The sequence below is a fragment of the Pipra filicauda genome, unplaced genomic scaffold, assembly GCF_003945595.2.
Source record: "Pipra filicauda isolate LSUMZ 115617 unplaced genomic scaffold, ASM394559v2 scaffold46_size3722508_pilon, whole genome shotgun sequence".
Lineage (NCBI taxonomy): Eukaryota > Metazoa > Chordata > Aves > Passeriformes > Pipridae > Pipra > Pipra filicauda.
The window spans coordinates 682,588-704,965 of record NW_024104609.1 but is presented as its reverse complement, the minus strand read 5'-3'; the positions used below and the strand labels follow the sequence as shown (position 1 = coordinate 704,965).

At 37.9% G+C, this 22,378-nt stretch overlaps 2 protein-coding genes across 7 annotated transcripts in view; one reads left to right on the top strand and one right to left on the bottom strand.

Annotated features, from left to right (window-relative positions):
• The window catches only part of PHKB (phosphorylase kinase regulatory subunit beta), a 68,153-nt gene extending 60,849 nt beyond the window's left edge, over window positions 1-7,304 (bottom strand). The window contains exons 1-3 of one of the 6 annotated variants that reach the window (XM_027732791.2): window positions 6,785-6,873; window positions 4,275-4,369; window positions 107-124 (exon numbers count right to left, since the gene is read on the bottom strand). In XM_027732791.2, coding sequence (XP_027588592.1) covers window positions 107-124; window positions 4,275-4,329 — 73 coding nt within the window. In that variant the 5' untranslated portion in view covers window positions 4,330-4,369; window positions 6,785-6,873. The other 5 variants (XM_039386160.1, XM_039386162.1, XM_039386164.1 and 2 more) reach the window with 5 other exon arrangements.
• The window catches only part of ITFG1 (integrin alpha FG-GAP repeat containing 1), a 72,693-nt gene continuing 57,330 nt past the window's right edge, over window positions 7,016-22,378 (top strand). The window contains exons 1-6 of the mRNA XM_027732808.2: window positions 7,016-7,250; window positions 10,655-10,727; window positions 12,118-12,263; window positions 13,911-13,968; window positions 14,559-14,633; window positions 16,916-17,010. Coding sequence (XP_027588609.1) covers window positions 7,043-7,250; window positions 10,655-10,727; window positions 12,118-12,263; window positions 13,911-13,968; window positions 14,559-14,633; window positions 16,916-17,010 — 655 coding nt within the window. The 5' untranslated portion in view covers window positions 7,016-7,042. The remainder of the gene's footprint in view (window positions 7,251-10,654; window positions 10,728-12,117; window positions 12,264-13,910; window positions 13,969-14,558; window positions 14,634-16,915; window positions 17,011-22,378) is intronic.

Genomic DNA, 22,378 nt, shown 5'->3' with positions numbered 1-22,378 from the left:
AATCCCAGTATTGCACCAGGAAACACAGCTGAGTATTCACAAGCACACCCACATATACACAAGTCAAAAGTTCCTAAAATAAAATTGTTCTAATTTACATACTTACCAGACAATCTGTGACCCTCTGTGGCCAACAGAGAAACAAAATAATGTTATCAAGAACAAAAAGAATATTTTTCTATTTCAGAGCATTCAAAGACTTCAACTTTAAGCAGAAAGAAGATTGAGCAGAAAAAAGAGCACGAAAACGTCAAAGCACCACCATCTATGAATTATATTATTTTAGATTTTTGAAACTTTACTAACAGAAACATACTAAAACAGCCAGAGTAGACTGTTGATGAAATAAAAAGGTAAAATAAATTCCTAGTTCGAGAAATTTGACCAAAAAAATAGTTTTATTCCTTGGAAGTATTCCTTAAAATAACTCCTACTATAAGTAGGAGAACTTGTTTAAATCAAAGTTTTCCACATCTTCTTCATTAATTCCCCATAAGCACCTATATATAGTTTATGTTTTGCTTGGATGTCTACAGCATTCTCCTAGAGAAATCACGAGGTAAATTATGTTTCATTGCTATCACAACCTAATCAAAAGCAAGGAGCAGCAAACATGGAGTTGCTCCTTCCTTGTGGTTTGGAGTGAGCCCATAACAAAGTCCAAGCTATTTTTAAGACAGCTAAAAAAAGCCCATCTACAGTCTTCCCAAATCTATTTAACACTTCATTTCAGCAAGACTAAAACATGCCATAGAAAGCTATTTCCAATTACATATTTAAAATAGGTTTCCAAACTGAAAAAAAAAAAAAAAGACAAAAGCAAGACTGCAACCCTCTAAACATAACAGAATGACATATGCAAATAGTACCCTGGAGGTCTGGGGTTGTGTGTTAGCATTCGGAAGAAACAGAATGAGCACATTAACTTTAAATACTGTTTTTCATAAATAAATCACTTCATTGTAACCATACAGTGTGGGGTTTATTGTAGGTAAATAAGTACATATACTAGGAAGTAACAAAAACCCTATTTTGTTGATTTAGTATTTGCTCAGCTGTCTAGCAGTGTAACAACCCCAGCCAACATTTAAATGGGGTATGTGGGAGTTCAGCTCTTCTTCCACAACGAATGGAGTGTGCCCATTATTTCCTTACACGACACGTGGATTGCTGCAAGGCAGTTCCTACTTCAAAATCAGGGAAAAACCTGATAGGAAATTAAAGTGTTGCTTCCTGCACTAATATATTTCACATCTGCTAAGAGAACACTAAAAATCTTTATCGCAAGTCCAATTAAATCCCTGTCTGTCTTCAGATACTGCACTGACTAAATACCCTATATCCATATTCTGAATGAAAATTAATCCTCTTTTATTTCCTACCATTTAGAGTTTCCAGAGTAATATGATTTCACCAATCTTCAAGTTGAAGAATTACTAAAAAGGACAGAAACTTCCTTTCAAAGTATTAGGGAACAGGACGAAATATCAAGTAGCCCAGTAGCTGATAATAAACACATCAAATACTAGTGCAGAACTAAAGTAATAAACAGACAAGGTATTTCTGACTTAGTTAAGACAGCAAAAGTATAAGAAAACCTTATCCAGTAGATGAAATTGAAATGTACAATTCCAGGGGAAAAAAATTACAATTTAATTATCTCTTCTAAGTAGAATATAAAACTGAAGGAAGTTAAGGAAAGCTCTCCAAGGTAGGCAATTAGCAGGGTAAATATCTATGTATATACAACCTCTGGAGGCTGAAAATATTATGTCATCCTGATGTTAAAGTATTTCCCCATCCGCCTCATTTTTATTCCATTTATACTTGAGATTAGCATTAATTGCTCTTCAGGGAAGAGCTTTAAACTGTCTAGGTGTTTAGATTTAGAAGCTGTGGCCAACACGGCTTTTAAACAACCCTGCTCCCAAATTTGTATACACAGAAGCTTTGAACACCCACACATTCTTGAAAATGGCAGTAATTGGGGATACTAAAGAAAATGAAACATAAGAATGGAATTCTGGACCAAGCCTATGGATAAAGATACGTATATTTCAACGAGGAGGGTTTATTCAAATTTTTCAAAGTACAGAATTAAAACAAACAAACACTGCCCTGAAGTTTAATCACAAACAAATGGAAGTAACATGGCAAGAACATTATTTCCAATATTTCACATGCCAGAAGAATAAAAGAAAATGTTAATTTGCATCATTAAATCAGGACAGGCCAAAAGAAAAAAACCTGAGAATACAAGATTTCTTTCTAGATTTGATGAGAATTAAACTGACCACAGCCTCTAATGTGACAATAGTTCTGGATGTAATCCAACACTTGAGACAGTAAAAAGTTCTGGATCTCTGATCACTGTAACCCTCATTACCCAACATTAGTATGGGCAATAAATATTCACATTACAGAAGCCATTGGAACCAAAGAGGATTTTATTTCTTCTCACAACAAAGTTTAAGAAATGGTATCACACAGGGATTTTTAATCACTACATACAGGAGAAACTATGATCTCATAGCTGACCCTGCTTTGAGTAAGAGGCTGGAGTAGATGACATCCTGACAACCCTTCCAAACAGGGTAAGGAAACACAAGGAGAAGGGCTTGGAGAGGAAGATGCAAAATGTATCAAAGAATTCTTCTACCTGAATAGACAGTAGGAGTAAGCACAAGGTACAAATTGCTACCTAGGTTGACTGATGATAACAATACAGGTAAAAATGAGTAAAAGCTTGTAATAGCATTTAAATAGCATTGAAGTGACAAAGCTTTTAAACTATCATTTATCCAAAAAAAAAAAATCATGTGTTAGACTGTACATGTAATTCAATTAGTATTTCATAGAATCAGAGAATATCCTGACTTGCAGGGGACCCACAAGGATCACTGAAGTCCAGCTCCTGGCCCTGCACAGGACAACCCCAGCAATCCCACCCTGTCCTGAGAGCATTGCCCAAATGCTCCTTGAGCTCTGGCAGCCTTGGGGCCATGACCACTGCCCTGGGGAGCCTGGTCAGTGCTCGACCACCCTCTGGGGGAAGAACCTTTTCCTGAGATCCAACCAAACCTCCCCTGACACATTCCCGTGGGTCCTGTTACTGGTCACCAGAGAGGAAAAAGAAAAAAAATATGCCCCAATTTATTTTGTCCCTTCTCTATTTCCTAATCATCTGAAGTTATTTCTCTCTACAGTATATTATACTTAATGGAAATTACTGATTTCAGGATTTACAGTAACTAACAACACACGGAAGCTACTGAACACCAGAAGTAAAATACTGACCATTGTGCCAGTACACAGGAGCTTCATATAACCAAAATGCTAAAGTCTACTACACAAGCCTTGTAAATGCTACAAGCAAGGCAGGAAATCATTCAAGATATTCAAGGCAGGCACTGCCATTTCTGTGAACTCAAAACAATAGCTCTAAAAACTACTAAAAATGTTTATTTTGCATCATAACAACAGAAACATCAAGTGTCAATACAATAATTAGGAAAGAGTAATTATTTTTATTACAATGTCAACACTTGACATGTTCTTTGAGGTTAAGAGAGGAGAAACAGAAATGGCACAGGCAGGGCAGGGAAGTTCGAGTGAATCAGTGTGGCAAGAGAGCTGAAATCCCCTTTCCTGGTTACCCTCACTAGCACTTGAAATGCTTCTGTATTTCAACAAGGACTGCACAAGAGTCCTATACAGCCTTCTCATATCAACTAGTTTAACATATGGATACATCTGTCCCCTGTCAAACTCCTTTCAAAATACAGAGCAATGGCCTTGACAACTGCCCTGTGACTGTAGTTTCTGTTGTACCTGAGGAGAAGCTGTGCCGGGGGCTTTATTTTGCTTCCACTTAATTTCAAAAGTCAAGATTTGTAACAATTACTGACTTACTGGAAATCTTATTGCTTAGCTCTAAACTAGTCACACTGGGTTTTTTTAGAACCCAATTCTAAACACCATTCTTAGGGCATCTTTCACATGACCATCATCTTAAAAGAGAAATTTCAGTTCAGAGATTATTACACAGAGATACTGACAGGAATACAAAACAGGAAGATTTGATAGTAGATTTCAATCTAAGTAGATTCCAATTTTCAGAAATTTTCACTGAAAGAGTTCAAATTTTTAAGTTCTACTGTACAGTGCTAAAAATCTGCTAGCATAAAACATTGCACGAAACACAACACACACAATTATTTTTTGTTGAATTAAATAGCCACAAACAAAAACAAAACACAGAACTGCACACTTACCAAAGTTTAAAAAAGCATGCGCAGAGAAGGCTCTGTCATCATCCAAATTGGCCATTTCAAAGTGGTGCAGCTAATCACAAACGTCTCAGGCTAAGCTACAGTAATTTTCAAAACTGTTTAGTAAATGTTAAAGGCAACCAGCATTAAATTAAGTGAAAGCAATGTTAGTGGAGTTATTAACATGACAGAGTGCACAGCACAAAGTTTCATTTCATCTTATGTTTCCTTCTTCTACACTGACCTCTTGGCTTTATTATGCTTTTGCTTCCACAAAACTTATTTGAGTAAAAGGACACAGTCTACAAAAAGTGCATCTTTTGGATATTTGTCATTAGGTTTGTTATTTAATAGGAAATTCGCTACTAACATCAAGAGGTGATGAATAAAATCTATTTCAAGATTAAACAAAAACAATGATTTAACTGGTGCATACAAAAGTGTTAAGTAATAGTGAGTGCAGAGAGCTAAAGCTCTGCTTGTGCATAGTGCTGCTTTTATCCCATGTGAAATCTACACCAGGATGTTTCTTGCAGTCATATATATTACTTATGGCACTTAATATCTCAGTTATTTAAAGTAAAACATCTTCCACTTTGGAATGTACAAAAAGAAAACAGTGTTTGTAATTATGATTACAAGTTTTTCCAAATTTTTAAAGAAGTTTACATTTTTTAAAGCAACTAAAATTTCAGGGAGTTCAGACTGGTCAACTGCTGAATATCTTTATAATCTAGTCCTAATCAGAGGATCCTAATAATTTGTTGCTAACAAATGAAACAGTATTTTATTGTTCAAGGAAGAAAAATAAAAAATTCTCAATAAAATTTGGCTTTACTGGCAAAAACGTAATTCATAATTTAATATACATAAACATGAAGATATGGATTACCCCCTACAGGATTGGGTCTTAAATGATACACTGTTGTTGGCTATAAAACATGAGTCATTCGTGCAGTTCAGGTACTCCACCTTTACTATATCTTATCCAAGCATCATACTTGGAAAATAATAATGCCAAACAAAACAGTGCTGTTTGTGAGCTGGGACTCTCCAGCACAGGCCTCAGCCAAACCACATAACTGGGGGAGTTTCAGTCATTTTCTATGATTATCCCGACTATGACTCCTTCTGACAGGGCCAGAAAGGAAATAGAAGAGCTCTGAAGTTTACATAAATTTCAACATACTTATAAAGATACAGCAGTAAACTTGAAAAACAAGAACGTGATTTTTAGTTTTAGATATGAACGTTACCTGAAAGATTATACATAAAATTTGATTTTTAAATCAACTCTATTATTAGAAAAACTTTTCAACTAAAATAATGTTTATTTCTTGACTAAGTTTCTTCAGTTATTATATAAAGCTCTGTGAACAAATCTCTAGACAAATTTCTATGAACAGGGAAAGAAGGAACGACAATAATCTGTCACTGCACAAAAGCCACTTTTTTATACATTTAACAACAAAGTCGCTGCAGCAGCAATTAAGACTCAAGCATTTAAAACCACCCAAATGCTTTCCGCAGCCACAGGGCCTGAGCCTGCAGGGGGAACCCCAAAGTTCGTGTGCTGCTGTGGGGCTCGGGATTCACACACTCCAGACATGCAGGTCCCAGGCTTGATTTTGTAAAGCTCTATGGCTACATTTGTCAATCAGCTTTCAGATAACAGCACTCTGTTAATAATCATCATCGGCCACAACGTAAAAACTCTTTTAGTGGACCGTCTTAATCATGGAACTTGCAAATCAATACTATACATACATTGAACTTTTAAGGCCAAGTGAATCAGACCAGTCTTTAAACAATCCTTTAGAGACCCCAAAAGCCTCATTTTCTTTTCGCACTATCTGATCAGTCATTAACACAACAAAAACAACCAAACATGCAGGTAAGTAAATAACAACTGAGTTTTACAAGCATGTATGGTATATAAATAAACCCCCCAGGGTTCTTCTGGAAAACTGTTTCCATTAGAACAATTAAAGCCCTACTAAGACTTTTTATTTCGAAAAAGCAATTTAAAAACCGATTTTTTTTAACTTTGGAAATTCAAGCCAACTCGGTAAACATTGCCCTTTCATTTAGGTCAGAATGGAGCTGCCACGTAGCCGAAGTTCAGAACAAGAAATCCTCAAGCCATAAAAAAGTTACCTTTATCCAAGGGAAAGCTGGCAAAAACTAGTACTTTTTTTTTTTTTTGCCTAAGTACTTCATCTGTTCGACGGCTTTATACAACTGTAGTAATAAACACTCCCCCGAGCAGCTGCCCGTGCAGCCGTGGGGGCGAGTGACACCTGAGCAGCACCCGGGGCTGTGCCCCGCCAAGGACACGGGCATGTATCCCGGGAACACCTGGGTGTTCCAGGTGCCCCTCTCACAGCCGGGAGGGGCAAACAGCCTGGGACGGGACGGGCAAATACAACCCGGGATGGGCCGAGAGCGGGGGCAGGAGTGCGGGAGTGAGCGGGACCCGCGCAGCTCCTCCCGGGCGAGCCAAGAGGTCAGACCTGAGCGCTTGGAGCGGGCGCGCAGCTCCAGCATCTTCCAGCTCACATCGGCCATGTGAGAAGCCGCTGCCGCCGCCATCCCGGCGAGGTCCCGACGGTCGGTCCGGGACGGCCGGGCGGGATTTCCCCGGATCGCCCCTGGATCGCGCCGTAAAGCGGCTCGCGCAGGCTCCGCCGGCGCTGCCGCAAACCGCGGGCCGGCAGGGCCGGGCCCGCCCCCGCCGCCGTCAGAGCGCGGGCGGGGCGAGGCCGAGCGCGATGGTGGCCCGCGGGCCGTGCCCGCCGCTGGCCCCTCTGCTGGTCCCCGTGGTGGTCCCGGCGCTGGCCCTGCTGGCCCTGGCGGGGCCCGCCCGCGCCCTGCAGAATGTCACGGCGCAGCTCTTCGGGCCCGAGGCTCACGGAACGCTGGCGGCCTTCGGAGACTTCAACTCGGACAAGCAGACGGACCTGTTCGTGCTGCGCGGCGGTGAGTGCGCGGGGCCGGGAGCGCCTGCGGTCCCTGCCGGTGTCCGGAGTGCTCCTCGTCCCCTCCCGGGCAGCCCCGCGATGCCGCCGCCCTCCCGCCTCGGCCCCCTGGTAGCTCGGGGAGAGGCACCGGGTGCCTGTGTGACAGCGGCGGTCTCGGTTCCCGGCGGGTACGGAGAGGCTTTCCCGGTGGGAGCTGTCCCGCGAGGAGCAGGGAGATGGGCTCGGGGATCCCTGCGGTCCCGCGGGGTCTGTGGGTCACGGGCTGCTCGTTCTCTCCCACAGCACGGCCTGGGTGCCGGGGGCTGCTCGCGGCGTTGCCGAGGGCCGTCGCACCGGTGTTTGCACGATGAAGTTGACGTTTGCTTTGCTCCTGACATAATTCCTGTGTGGAAAAAAAGGTGTTTTCAAATTGCCCTAAAATATGGGTTCGTATAGAGCAAGACATGCTTTTCTTTAAAGTTGAATTTATGGTTCTGAAATAATTTATATATTTTCTCCTCTAGCGTGGTCGCAAATTGGTTTTTCACTCCTACTTTCATAATATTTTGGGAAACACAGATAAACATTTCACAGATGTGAGGAGGATAAATTGCACGTTATCCTACCTTGAACATCATGTTAAAGTGGCAGGGTAGAGAAATTTGTTCCGCACAGCCCCAAGTCACCTGCCATGAGTTTCTGTTTAGGCTTCACATACGGTGAGACCCCGAATCAGAGCTTATTTTCAGTGGTCACTGTTCTTTGCAGACATTAGTCTTGGATTATCTTACTTGCCTGAAGCAACAAGTTAAGATACTAAATTTATTCTCTGATTCACCTTTTTTATTCCTTCAACGTCAGAAATATTTCTCTAAGTAGCTTTGGTAAAGCATGAGTGACTTTCCCATCTAGTGGAGTTATTGAAGTGTATGGCTCCCTGAAAATGCTCCACTGACTCATCTACTGAAAAAAATGTCCATGATAGGAGATTTAATTTTTACTTTCTTATCTTTCAGATGGATGCATATAAAAATGTGAATAGTTATAAGTTTTAGAAATAAGATTCGTGGTTTCTTTGTGTCTGCACAGCAGCACTTGATAGGTCACTTTCCTATGTAACACTTACTGTAAAAGTCAGCCTGAAATAACCTACTTGAAAAAATTATTTTTCATAATTTAAGTCTTGACAAAAAGTAAATTGGAAAACTTACAGAATACCTTAAAAACAAAAGATAATAGTTCTAAACAGTAGGATTCTAAATAGTAGAATAAACGGCAGCCAGTTGTAAATAGTGTGAGGAAATGAGCGTTGGAGATAGTACTGGACTTTGAGGAACAGGGATGTGGTAAAGCAGCCCAGTCCTAATAATTGTGACCCTTAATAAGGAAATAGGGATGATATCTTGAGCCTTTTTTCTGGATATATGTTACTGTTCTGACCTTGCATTACTTCAGCTGAAGGAGAGTAATGTTCCATATGCTAAGATACATAAATGAAAATCAGGTTGTACTCACAGCTTTGTAAGGGAGAGCAAACTTACTGAACATAAGAAGTAATCTAAATCCAAAAGTATCTCACTGCAAGACCAATTAAAGTTACCAGCGGACACAGGTTTTAGTCACTTTTTGAAACTAGAAATATACAAATAAATGGAATTGTGCATATGCTTACCTGTTTTATAAGGCTATGCATGAAACAAGGATAAGTGGGGAAGCTCATGCTGTTCACTTGTTCAACCTACCACATTCTAGTTATTTTTGATGCCTCTTCTAGTAGTACAGGGAATGAGTGATTATTCCCCTATTCACCTCCTGCATTTCATTAGGGAATTTTGAAAACTTCTGTGGGATTCTCACAGAGATATTCAGCCTGAAGACCTCTAATCTCTGTAATTGCTGTTTGTATTGAAACTGTTCTTGTTTTTCACACCCTCTAATGTACTTTTTTCCTTTCTTCTTGTCCTCTCATCTCAGAAAGAATACAGAACTGCAAACGGCATCTAGGATGTGTGCACCGTGGGTTGATGTAGTGCTGTAGTGATTCCGTTTTCTGTTCAGCTAATAGTTTCCAGTAGTTAGTTTGTTTTGGCTCTTGATGAGCATTGTGCTGAAACTTTCATAAATCTATCTTTAGTGATCACAAAATCTCATTTCTCAGTGGTACAAATGACTTGGAACCTGGTATGTGTAAAAACACATTTACTTCTCCATCTTCATCATTACTTTACCAAATAGATGATAAAAAGGCAGGTGAGAGTCTGTAGTGTGAAATGGGAACTACAAGTTTTAGCAGCCAGCCCCCAGGTTTATAATCCAAGGCTGAGCAGCCAGCAGGCTTCTGCACTTGGCTGTGTGCCAACTCCCTCACTCAGCTGGGAGGGTAGTGCAGCTCGAGCATCACTAACTTGCCAGATGGGACTGTGCTGATCCCCCCCGTCCTTTCTGAACGGGTTTGTTTTCATTTACTCATTTGTTGGTGTATCCTCCTTCTCCTAAATAGGTTTATGGCAGTTACCTTTTTTCTTTCATAGTGAGGTAGCTTGTATTCTCCTATTTCGCAGCTGTGAACTTTGCCAGAGAACGATGCTCTTGAAAAATGCTGTGGTAGCTCAAGTTTGGAGCCATAGAATTATTTTTGATTGGCAGCCCAGTTCTTGCAGTTTGGGATGCTACAGGTGTGAAGAGAAGAAAGAAAAAATACAATTGTTTTGCTATGAACTATTGTTTTAGTTGCAGAAGTAAAAGCATTTGTAGTGCGGTTTACTGACTGAAAAATTTTATTTCATCATTCAGTTTAAAATTCTTCTTTTTCTTCCCCCAATTTCAATTATTTCTGCAACATAAAATATGGGCTTTTATTTAGATCTTCCAGAAATAATGAAATGATAATTGCTTGTATTGTTGACTCTAAATGAGGAAATGCTGCAGGGAACCAAGTAGCTTCTGAGTTTCACTGAAAGTGCTTTTGGCAGCTGACTTGGGAAGCAGTATCAGATCCTGCTACATCAGAGAAAGTATTAAAAGTAGCTTTAAAGCTTTAATTATTTGTGTGGAGCTGGTGCCTATTACTTTTCCACATGTAATGTTTCTTAACTCATTACAGGAAGTTTTATTTTAAGCAATGTTATAGCAATAGCAGAGAGAAAGTTCTAACACTAAACCCCTTAAGAAGGGCTTTCATCACTACAGAAGGTTCTTGATATTAACATTCCTTTGAGATGCAGTTGGCTTCATAGGTCATGTTGAAGAAGTGCTCCTCTTGCTTCTTTTTGAATGAGGAGCAAGTATTGGTATAGGAACTCCTTCAAATTTTTTGCTGCTGTGTGGAATGGGTATCTGTGGCATATTTGTTTACATGCTGGGTTTGTATATAAGCCATTTACAATCTTCCTCCATTATTCATCATCTCACTTGCTTCCCCAGGAAATGAGTTGGTGATCTTCCTGGCTGACCAAAAGGAACCCTACTTCAAGCCTCGTGTTAAGTTACCAATGAAGTAAGTATTGATATTCAGTGCTGAGACAATGTAAATGGCTTTTTTTCTTGAAGGTGCACCTCTGCAGTCAGTGAGAACGTTATAGAATTATCTGTGCTGCTGTTATCTCTTTGACTTGTTCAGCTTGCCCTTGGAGCTTGGATTCTTTGACCAGTTTCCTCATTAATTTCCTGGTAAATTTTTGTTTTGATTTCTTTGGACTTTGTTGGTCAGATGACAGAGTTTGTGGAGGTGACTTTTGTCATTCATGTTCTTTACTAATAGATGTGACTTCCCACCCCCTTATGGAATCTTTATTCTTTGGGGTTTTTTGTCCTCAAATGACTATTTGAAATACCCGTATGTTGAAATATTTTTGTAGTTGAATTGGATTTTCAGGATTTTATTCCCTAGTAAAGCAAACTATCATTTCATATCATGTGTTAAGTCTTTGTGGCAGGTAGATCTTAGATCTCAGTCCCAAGACATGTTTTCAGGGAAATTCATCTTTGCTGTAGCTACTAATGGAATCCAGCCAATATTATCTGCTTTAGGAGAGATATGGAGAATGGTGTTCTGGTATTTCTGTGTAGAAATCTGTTCCTTTATTGAGTTTAAATGTGGCCTTTAAAAAAGCATCAATTTTTAATAAATGTAAAACAATCTGTTTATGTACATATATATGCATAATTTTAACATCCTGTAATACTATGATGGTTATTGCTTATGAATCGTGCTTATTAATAGTATTATGTTTAAATTGCTATTAGAGATCAGCTTCATCTTCAGTAGTTTTACGTATTTTTGTTATTCCCTCTTGCCTTGGAAGGAGCTAATTTGTTTAGTGCACTATTTGTTTAGTGATCTGTTTTTAATCTTTAGCAGAGTGATCCATGGCTGCGTGTGTAAAGCAGAGCCTGAGTAGGTAACCAAATAAAAGATAAAGAACAAACAAATGTAGGGAGTGGTGGTAAGACATGGCAGAACATAGAAGGAAATGGCAATGTCTTTTGAAAAGTCTACTAATGTGTCTGACTCCTGCTGTTTAAACTGCTCCTGTTGCTTTATGGTCTTGCTCTTGGAATGCAACCAAAAGATCCTGCTCACTAAAATACAGTTTTGAGGACTGGTTCTACAGCAGATGAAGGGATTTAATGGAGTCTAGATAGTTTTAGCAAATGGGATGGCTGAAGAAAGCCTGATAGCTGAAGTTTGGAGTTAAAAATATCATCTTCCTTAGACAAGGACAGCCTGCCAAACACCTGATTTAAAGATACTTTTGCAATAGATAAGGACTTTATATAATAAGCCAGGTTGTTGAAGGATATTACTCTATTGGGCCAACTAATAATAATTGGGCAAGCCTTTGGATACACAAGTGCTTTGCATTTAATTTCTGTTTTAATTCCAGATCTCTTGGTGTTACCATAACCAGTGTAGTTCCTGGAGATTATGATGGAGATTCCCAAATGGATGTCCTCCTGACTACCCAGGCACAAAGTCATGGCAGAGATGAACTTTCAGTGTTTATTTTCTGGGGACACAACCAAACATTGGGTGAGTTGCTGAGACTGCTCATTAACAGGATTGTCAGACTTCTTAATAACTTGAAGTATTGTCAGCAAGTTACAACTCATTTTACAGTGTAGTGATTTTTACAGCTAAAACAGGGATTAGCAGCTATTCAGCTTCACACCCTTGTATTATCTTGCTCTTAAACTGTATTCAATAATTGATGAAAGAGAACAAAGCTAAAATGCTTGCACTGTATCATGCAACAGACATAACCATAGCTTGGCAGTAACCTGTTAATTGAAGAGCTTCTTCTCATGGCTTCCCTATTACACATGTCAGCTTCACAAAGATGATCTCAAAAGATTTATCTTCAATTTGAAATGCACAGAGAACTTAGTGTAAACTGTAACGCATAAAATTTCAAAATAGCACACCTAAACCTACCAACTGTGATATAACACTTATTTCTGTTAAATCAAATCTTTGAAGACAGTGAGACAGTAAAGTAGGTATTGGAAGAGAGGTTTGTAGAGTGTCTCTTGCTGGATGTTTTCAACAAATTTAGAATGAAGTTTTCAAGAGTCTCTTAGCAGTGTTTTAGATATAGCTGATTCTGTCTTTGGGTAGAGTTATGGACTGTGTGAACTTGTGAGGGCTCTTCTGTTGACTTTGCTAGGAAAGGGTTTTGGGAAGAGTTTAAAGTTTGAACAAGGACAGATGAGCTAAAGATACTCTTCAAGTCCACAAAAACTACTGAAGAATAAACACTCTTGCAAACAACTGTGTTATGAAATAGTTACAGATGAGGCAAGTGATTTAAATACTGTTGCTTCTGACTTTAATCACCAGAAGGTGAAACAAGGAACCCATGAAAGTGCAATGGATCAAATACTGAGAGAATAGTAGGTGTCTCTAGTACTTGAAATAATATGAATGACTTGGATTAATTTATGCTGTCTTACTTCTGGAGAAAAAATATCTGGAGAGGAACAAATGAGCATTTGAGGCCTGGAAAAGGAGTCAGAGGTTAAAAATTGGGGCAATGGTTGGTATGTAGTGAGGCTACTGAGAAGGTATGTGGTCCCTCCTTGGGTAATGGAAGGGTGACAGACAGGTCAGTAAGAGAGTATTGTTATATAGAATGTGGAAATCGTAAAGGGAAACATCGTGGAGAGAGGAGAGAAACAAGGATGATCTGGCAAGGAGTTTGGATTCCAAGTAAAAGTGAAGTCTAAGGTGATCACCTGATTAGGTCTTAAAATCCTCATTTCCCATTTAGGCAGTCTAATGCTTATTTCAAATACTCAGTCTATATAATTAAGTGTTTTACAGTGACAAAACATTAACAGAAGTCTAACATACAGTGTCAATTTTTAGCCTGTCTTCATCCCAGCTATTTCAGATTTCATGTGTCTGCATGCTTGCAGTCATACATAGAAATAGATTTCACTAAGATCTATTTAGAATGTTTTGTTGAAGAGTTTAGTAAAGAGAGAAGAAGCTTCAGTACTTCAACTGTAACTTTCCTGCAAAATTTCAAGAAGCCATTTAGTTGTTTATATTCAGTGGTTCCTGATTTTTTTTAAATCATAAAATTCATGGTTTTAAATTAATAGAATAATTATGTCTTGGTTGAAAATGCAAGTGTCATAATATATTGGTAATTGAATCAATATTTTCTGTTTTCAGATCTTAACCATAAAACTATGTTAAATAAGACTTTTCATGATGAGCCTCTAGTAATGGAGTAAGTATGACCTACTTTTTTTTAAAAAACACATTTATAGTGGTGACTAAGAGCCACTTAAATATATTTTAATGCTAAAATTTGAAACAGATGCCCTTTATCTTTTAAGAACAGGGTGGTATATGTAATGTCAACTGATCCAACTAAAGATGAAGAACCATAACGCTCATTTTTACAAATCCTATTAGATCATCCTGGCAATAGTAACTACATGAGCTTTTAATTTTTTTAATTTCAGTACTTGAATTCATGCAGAAAAAAGAGCCATTCATTTTTCAGTGAATTTTTTAAAGCAAAAACCTTACTGACTTATCAGACTGAGCAAATATGCCCTTCATACTGTACTTGCCTCTGTGTGAAATGCTGAACAAAAGCAGGGGTGGGAAATACAGCTTGAAAGCCAAACCCATTGAAAGATGTTTACTGCTCCTGAAAGCTCAGACAAAGCCAAAATTCAGACAGGTCTGTACAGCTGAGAGTTCTTCATTGCTTGGTGGGAAAATGCTGACCAAATACAGGTTAACTTAAGAACGGTTAATTTGAACTCCTGTAATGACTGAGGTGATTCTGAAATTGTTTTCTGTTTTCAGCTTTAACGGAGACTTGATTCCTGATGTCTTTGGTGTCACCAGTGATTCAAACAAGCCCCAGATCTTGATTGGCGGGTGAGCTCAGGGGTTGTTCATTAGCATTGATTGTGGGAACTTGTTCATTGTGCATCGACTGCTGCTCTTGTTAAAGAGGTGTAAGACCCATGTTTAATGTGTATCTTCCAACATTAGTGGCTTGGGCATTCTTTGAAAGAGAAAGAAGTTTCTCAGAAGAAGGATATTTGAATTAAAACTCTGATAGAGAGATTCTTCTCTCAGTTTTGAAAGTCTGTGCTCAAAATATAGCAGAAACTATTTTAGGATGAAAGATGTATTATAAATGTCAAAGACACAAGTCTTTTTACATGGGTTTTTTTTTTAACTATTCTCTCTTGACTGATAATGAATGAATGGAAAAATTAGGAACAGAACTTATGTTTTTTTAGATGATTGGACCTTTAAACCAGTTGTTTGAAGAAATTTGCATCTCGTAACTTGTATTTTGCAGCTTTTAAGTGGAACTATTAGGATTGTCCTTAACGGTATTCAGTAATATTAACAAAGAAACTTGCAACTCTGTTTGAGAAGAAATCCAGGTTTTGGTGTCACAGCTCTTTTAGCTTTGCATGCAATCAGTCCTTAAGTTTATTTTGAAAGAGTATGTTAAGAAGTCTTTGCATTCCTATGTGGTTTTCTTCAGCTATTGTTTCAAAAGTGGAGAAATCAATGAAACCATTTCTCTGTCTATGGCAACAACATATAAGCTTTCTATCCTGCTTCCCCATGTCCCTTAAAAATGTTTAAATAAGGCTTTCCTCACACACCCTGTCAGTGAGTTTAACAAATTTGTACCTGTTGTTTCTAACAGGCTATTTTCCTTCCATTGGAGATGATTCAGAAGTGATGTAGAGTAAATAACCTTTAAATGTGTAAATGGAAACTGTACCCTTCTTGGCAATATGTTTTTGATAATAAATCTCAAATTGAATTTTATCACCCTACTTTTATTTAAATTAATGGCTTATGAAACAGATTTCAGAATCACAAGGATGTTTCTGAACCCTTTGCAATGATTATATTATGAAAAATTGTATGAACTCTTGGAGATATGGAGAAGTGGAAAAGATTTGTTTCATTTTGTTGAAGAAATCCTTTCAGTAGCATTAGCATACAAATAAACTTACTCATTGTAGCTCAAAATAAGCCTGAGTGCTATAGGTAATAGCATAAGCCATGGCTTGTACATGGATAACAGCTTTATGTCATCTGCTTAGAAAAGCATTTTTCCATTTTTAATCTAAAATGTCTTGAAATTTGTTCTAGAGCTGTATAACTAACTTCCTTGGCTACTTTGAAAAATGAATACATAGAAAAACCTAGAGAAAATGTTTAATTATTTCTTAAAGATTACATGCTGCATTTTAACATTTCTAAGATTCAGTTATGACCTCTGGGAAGTCATCAGAGGCTTATTTTTTTGCTTAACATAAAATGAGTCACGGAAGATAAGGACTTCACTAATATGTATGTAATGTCACTGGGATAAAAAACATAATTCTAGACATAGTAATATCACTGTCCTGCTGGTGTATAGTGCATATTGAGATTTTTTTGGAGTGTATTAGCTAATGGTTCTGAAAGCAACATAACCAGTGATTCAGCAGTGATGACTTCTGAAGGATTTGTTGCATTTCAAATCATTGCTAATAGAGAGGTTTGATGAAAGTTAATTCATTTTTAGAGCAGAAACCAGCAGTGCATGTATGTTTATAAATAAATAAATAGAAGTATCACCTGCTTGGTAAATAACATTATTAGCTTGTAGTCAATCATAATGTGAGAGTTTAATTCATGTGTTGATTTTGAAGTGTCTTGAAATAACATGCATTTACATGCAGCAGGTGTGAGCTGCTGTAACAGCGTGTGAGCACTTTTGCTCATGTTTATTAGTCATAAGCTAGATTCCATAAGTACTTCCAGAATTAAAACTGCTTGAGGAAACTGGGAAGGACAGGAATCAGTGTCTCAGGATTTATAGTTGAAGCCTAGGCACTAATTATCACTTTGTGGGTGGTGATACTTTTCTGTGCAAAAAAAAAAAAAAAGGAAGTTGCTTTAGAAAGTTAATAAAATCTAACTGGAGCCCCTGTGCTATGAATCATCCTTCACAGAACCTTTCAAGCAATTACTCTTAGTTACTTGGTATATTGTAAGCTAAGTAGTAATTTTATCTTGGTATTAGCCGAACATGCTCTCTGTCCAATTTTATTTAAAGTTTCACCATTTTTTAAAGCTATATTATGATTAACAGTCCCTGCACATTGCTGAAATGTACTCCTTTCTTTTCCTGTCTGTAGGAACTTGTCATGGCATGCTGCACTGGAAACTCAGAGTAAAATGTATATACCACACTCTCATGCTTTTATAGATTTAAATAATGACTTCACTGCTGGTAAGTCATAAAAGTGTTAAATACCTTCCTAAAAATATTTATCAGTAAGTACACAATGTAATGTGTTGCAATTTCCTTTGATAATTATGTGAATTTGCTACTTCTAGGGTTTTTTAAATTATTTTAGTATCTGAAATTTTAAAATTCTGAGTTCTAAAAAGCTACTTTCAAAATTAATAGTCTAATAAAGTTTTCTACTTCTTGATGGTGATCAGAGCTAATGCTTGTTCTGAATAATGTTGTATTCACCATTAAAGCCTTGTTTCCTGCTCTTAACAGTGCTGTACTCTGGTATTCAGTTGGCAATGGAATCAGGGCTTCGTTTTCTTCATCTTGAGTCTGAAAATAGTTTGATGCAGGAGAATGTTTTCAAGACCAGACTTATAATTTTTCTTGGAGATTTCAATATGACTTCATTTTGTTTTGTTGTAGTTGGTTCTATCACTGACTGAGAAAATAATACATGAGACTTTATTCTTGTATTACTATATGAGCAATCCTGTAACCCGTTCATAGCTCAGTGTTCAGGGATGAGCACTACAGACAATGTTTCTTATGGTAGATAAACTGTGTTCTTCCTTCATTTTGTTTGGGAGTTTGGGGTTTGTTTTTTTTTTTGTGAATGCAGTTCAGCTACCATGATGAATCTATTTCTTACTTACATACCTCGTTCATACCTCCAAGCACATTTAAATATTGTGCTAAATGCACTAAATGAATTCTGAAGTGTTTTTGCTAGATGTGCAATGGACATCAATTCATATGTGGTAATTTTTGGAAAGACAGTTTATCTTTTTCTTTTTTAGTTGCATGGGAATGAGAGAGGAAACAGTCCATAAATTTAATTAAGATGCTTATAAATGTTGGGGATTAAGTTAATTGCTTTAGCATGCAGTCAAACCTTAATATTCAGTCCTGGCACGTTGCTACATGAAGCTGTCAAGTGGAAATTCCAACTGGAAAAGTAGATATATGGTTGCTTACCATAATCAGTGTCATGTAATAAGCAATTCTAAAACACTTAGCTCTAGAAGTCTTTTGGAATTTTCTTTTAGTGGCACAAGCAGCATAGATGAGCATTCCAGGTAGCATTTTAAGCTGAGTACATTGAAATCGAAACTCCCGGGTAGGTGAAGGTAAGAAGTCCAGGTTGCTTACATAGATCTATCACAGATGGATCCATTTTTCAAGGTTTTTGACAGCTGACAGACTAAAGAATGTTCACAGAATTCCAGTTAGTGCTAGTGATATGTGGAAGTTCCTCTATTAAATAGAAATGAAAGTCAGGATCTTTGTATGGGGAGTTCTCAGAGCTTTTATAGATTCACATCTGTTTTCATATCTCAAGATGTGAGTAGAAGCCTCTATGAGGCTCTTCCCATAAAGATCCTGACTTTTACGTGCTTGTAGCAGCAAGGATAAAACACCTCAGGCTGAAATACTGAGTTACAGTGTAATGTGTAGCTCTGTGGGAGGTGTCATGTTACAGTAACCTGAGGAAATATTAAGAAAAATAATTCATTCTGAGAAGAAAACTGGAGAAACTATTACCATAGAATTATTTTCTTTAAAGTAATGTTTTGCTTCTAAGATGGGAATAATAATTTTTTTTTACTATCACCATGAAAATGGGACCAACTGGGAATAAGACATATGTTGCTGAAAAATAATATCAGTAAATCTGATATTTCATGGCTGCTGTGTTTTTCCAAGACTGCTTGCTGCCAAAATGGAAAGTCACCAATCGTCTGGTCCTGCCTGTGCATTTATGGCACTTCCCTCACATCAGCTCTAGTAACTGCTTGGAACTGGAGCTGCTGAGGAACACAGTTTATTTTCTCTGGAGTTATTAAGGTGATCCAACTCTCCATGGAGCTTCGGGATTGTCAGAGCCAATGTAAGCACTGAGAAAAGGTTCGCTCCTCTTTTAGTAGCAGCAGTCATAGCCTGCCTTTAACCAAGCATAAAATTGCACCTTGAGTCTCACTGTGCCTCTTCCAAAAAATACCTGTATAGTGTTCTCAGCACATCTCCTGTAATTTGTTAGTCTGTGTGGAGCTGGGCAAGTGACTCACAGAAGTAGGCAGGTGATAGAAGGTAAGAAAAAAACACCAGAGCTCTGTGCAGCCTGGATAGACCTCACAGAAGACACGTAAGTGCTTCTCCTGCTTGTTTAGCTCTGTTCCCTGTCAGCACAGCTGGGGCAGCATGGCAAAGAGAGTGGGATCCATATGGTGCTGTTTCTCCATGGAGTCTGTTCCTTACTGGTTGGCTCAGGTAGAGCTGGTGAGGAGGAGAGGATCCTTGTGACTCACTATTCACCCACACAGTCATTCTTGAGTCGGAATAAAGCCTCATTAAGAATAGGGCCTGGGACACATTAGAATGGTATTAATTAAAAAGGAGGCGTTGATGAGATGCAAGGGAATAGTCTGCATGCTGAAATCATGTTGCTCAAGAGGCTTAATTGTGATATTTGATGCTCTTGTGGTACTTTTGCACTGAAAAATTCAGCATATTTACTCACAGGAAGTGCTACTGTTCATGGCTATGAAGATACACTTATACCTAAAATGAATGCACTGATTTTTGTTTACAAATAAAAACCAAACCACCGGAATATGCCATTTTTACTTTGTTTGGGGTTTTTTTTAAGACTTTTCTCTAATATTCTGCAGTGTTTTGGGGCTCTTTGTATTCTGTAACAGATGCAGCCAATTTCATGATTTTTAGCTGGGCTATTTTTGGCAACTCTATCATTATAAACAGCTTAGGAGATTTAAAGTGTGCTTGACATTAAAAAAAAAAATAAAAAAAAAAAAGAAAAGAAAAAATCCTCTCTGGGGTGAGAAGCTTTTTGCTAGTTTATTGCCTAACCCATTTTCAACCTGCTGATATTAAACCCTCCAAACACAGCTTTTAATTGCCACACTTCTCCTGCTCTGGGTAAAATGAAGTTGAATTGTTATGATTTCATTATATGAGAACTTGCTCATAAAGATGTGTTTAATCCCTAACAGAGCTTCATGAAAGGCTAACAGTGTAAGGATTTTATAATCCAAAAATCCTCTAACCACAACAAAGATAATACTAATCTTTCTTGGTGAGAGGTAAACTGGGCTGTTTCAGAGTGTAATACCACTGCAGTTTTTAAAGAAAGCATCGTCATGCAGAAGTCTCAGCTCCTTATAATGATTCATTCAGTAAGTAATTTAGAGTTAGACCAGGAATTTTGTATAAACCATGCCAAAATTTGTGGTATAAAACTTATATCAAAAGGGTCTACATGTGCTTTATGGATAAAGATTAACTAAATAAAAAACTTTCAAGTGTCTTTGCATGTGTATTAAGCATGTGTTGCTCCAGGGAGGAGTATCTGATTCACAGAGTGCCCGGGTTGGGAAGGGATGTCTGGAAATGGTCTGGTCAACCAGCCTACCATCATTGTCACTGCTGATACATGAACTGAGATAGACTGAAAGATGAGGAGAAAATGTTTAAATAAGGCTACTGGGTGTCTAGTAATACATACTCACACTTGTCATTAGTTATTTTTAACAGCTGGCTTAGGAAGGTAATCTTGAAGCTAATAATAACAGACTTGTTTGAACAGATTAAATCAGGTGTATTTTATAGAGCAGATAGTCCAGGTGAGCATTTTCAAAGCAGGATCCTTACATCATGTGACTTAAGAAGTATTTGTACAGTATTTAACTCTTTGACTTTTATAGTGAAGGAGCTAAAAAGTAACTTCTCTTTGCATTACTTTCCACTCAATCCAAAGTAAGAAGGAGCTCAGTCTTTCTCAGCAATGTGTCTTGGATGTGTCAGTTAAGAGATGCAGAGAACACTGGTCAGTGGAGGAAACCCTGCTGGCAAGGTGGTCATTACACTGAAGGTTTTACACTGAACCGTGGGGAAAAGGTGTCATAGCTGGAAACTGGGCCAAGATACATGAAAGGACTTGATAAAGACCAGCCAGAAAGGATGTCGAGGTGGGCACCAGTACAGATGGTCTGTTTAAAGCTGGACTTGCACAGACACTGTTTGTGCCATTGCTGATTTGCATCACAGTCAGAATTTTCAGTTCAGTACTTTGGACCAAGCTGAAATTTAAATTTAGCATGAGGCACTGGGTGAACCCTCATTAGACTGTCTTAACATAAGTTCTCATAGGTGTACCGAGTGATTTATCTGCAGTTGAAATTTTTAGGATAACGATTATTTTACTGTGTCATTTTTTTCTAATGAGTCAGCTAATTGCTCTTATATTAAACATCCTAAAATGTCAGATGTTCATTTAGGGATAATGCTGTCTTTCTAAGCTAAATCATAGTTCCTAATCACTTGGAGAAAAAAAAGGATTATTAAATAATAAATATGTCTGCACTCAAAGTTACAAGCCCTCTGCCAAGAAATCAGGCCATGGCCCTGCAAATACTTTTAAAATGTTCAGATGTATGAGACAAGCTGCCTTGGGCTCTGAATTATACTGTAACCTCATACTGTACATCTGTCAATGCATCCTTGAATGCTGTGAGAAACAGCTGATGTATTAAATATTCTGTGTCTAACTTGATTATGTGGTTCCAAAGTTTGGAAGTGCTGCTCTTACAACCAGTCTTGTGTTGAACACTAGCACATGGTGTGTATAATTGTAGATATTTCTGGAACTGTTTATATAATAGGAAGGAAAAATCATAAATTTGGGGTTGGGAAAACTAAAATGGAAAAATCATTATTCAGAAACAGCTTGCTGTAAGCTAATTGCAGTCTCTTTACTGATTTCTGGTGGTTAATTCTCTTATGTTGCTTTGCTTTGGGAATCTAGAAACCTAATGTAGCAGAACGTTCACAATGTGTTTTCTTTTTTATTCCCAATTCTTAGTTTAAATGTGGAAATGTAGATAGTTTTCTTCTTGAAAAACAATCATTCAGATCACAGGTGATTTCTGTTGTAATCATTTAAACCTGGATTGTGAAGATACTGTAACATTTGATGCCAGACTCTGGTTATATATTCAGTGAGTTTCCTCTTCATGGAAGCTGGGAGCCTCTCTGCAGTTAATATTATCAACAAAGCTTATTTTATACAATAGATGTGCATTTTTTTCTCTATGAAAATAACCAGGCAAACAAATTATCCGGCTTTTTAAAACTTAGCTTGTGTGGCATTTTAAAACTTGAGTAGGGGTATGTGTTTACTCTCTCTGGTTTTGCTCCCTCCCTGACATTTTTTCCCAGAACTGATATTCAGTCATGCCATGTCACTGTGTCATTCCTTGAATAGGTACATTTTTTAAATTTCTTAGCTGTTTTAAGCTCTGATAACAGAACTTACCTGTGAATTTACAACAAGTAATGGAGG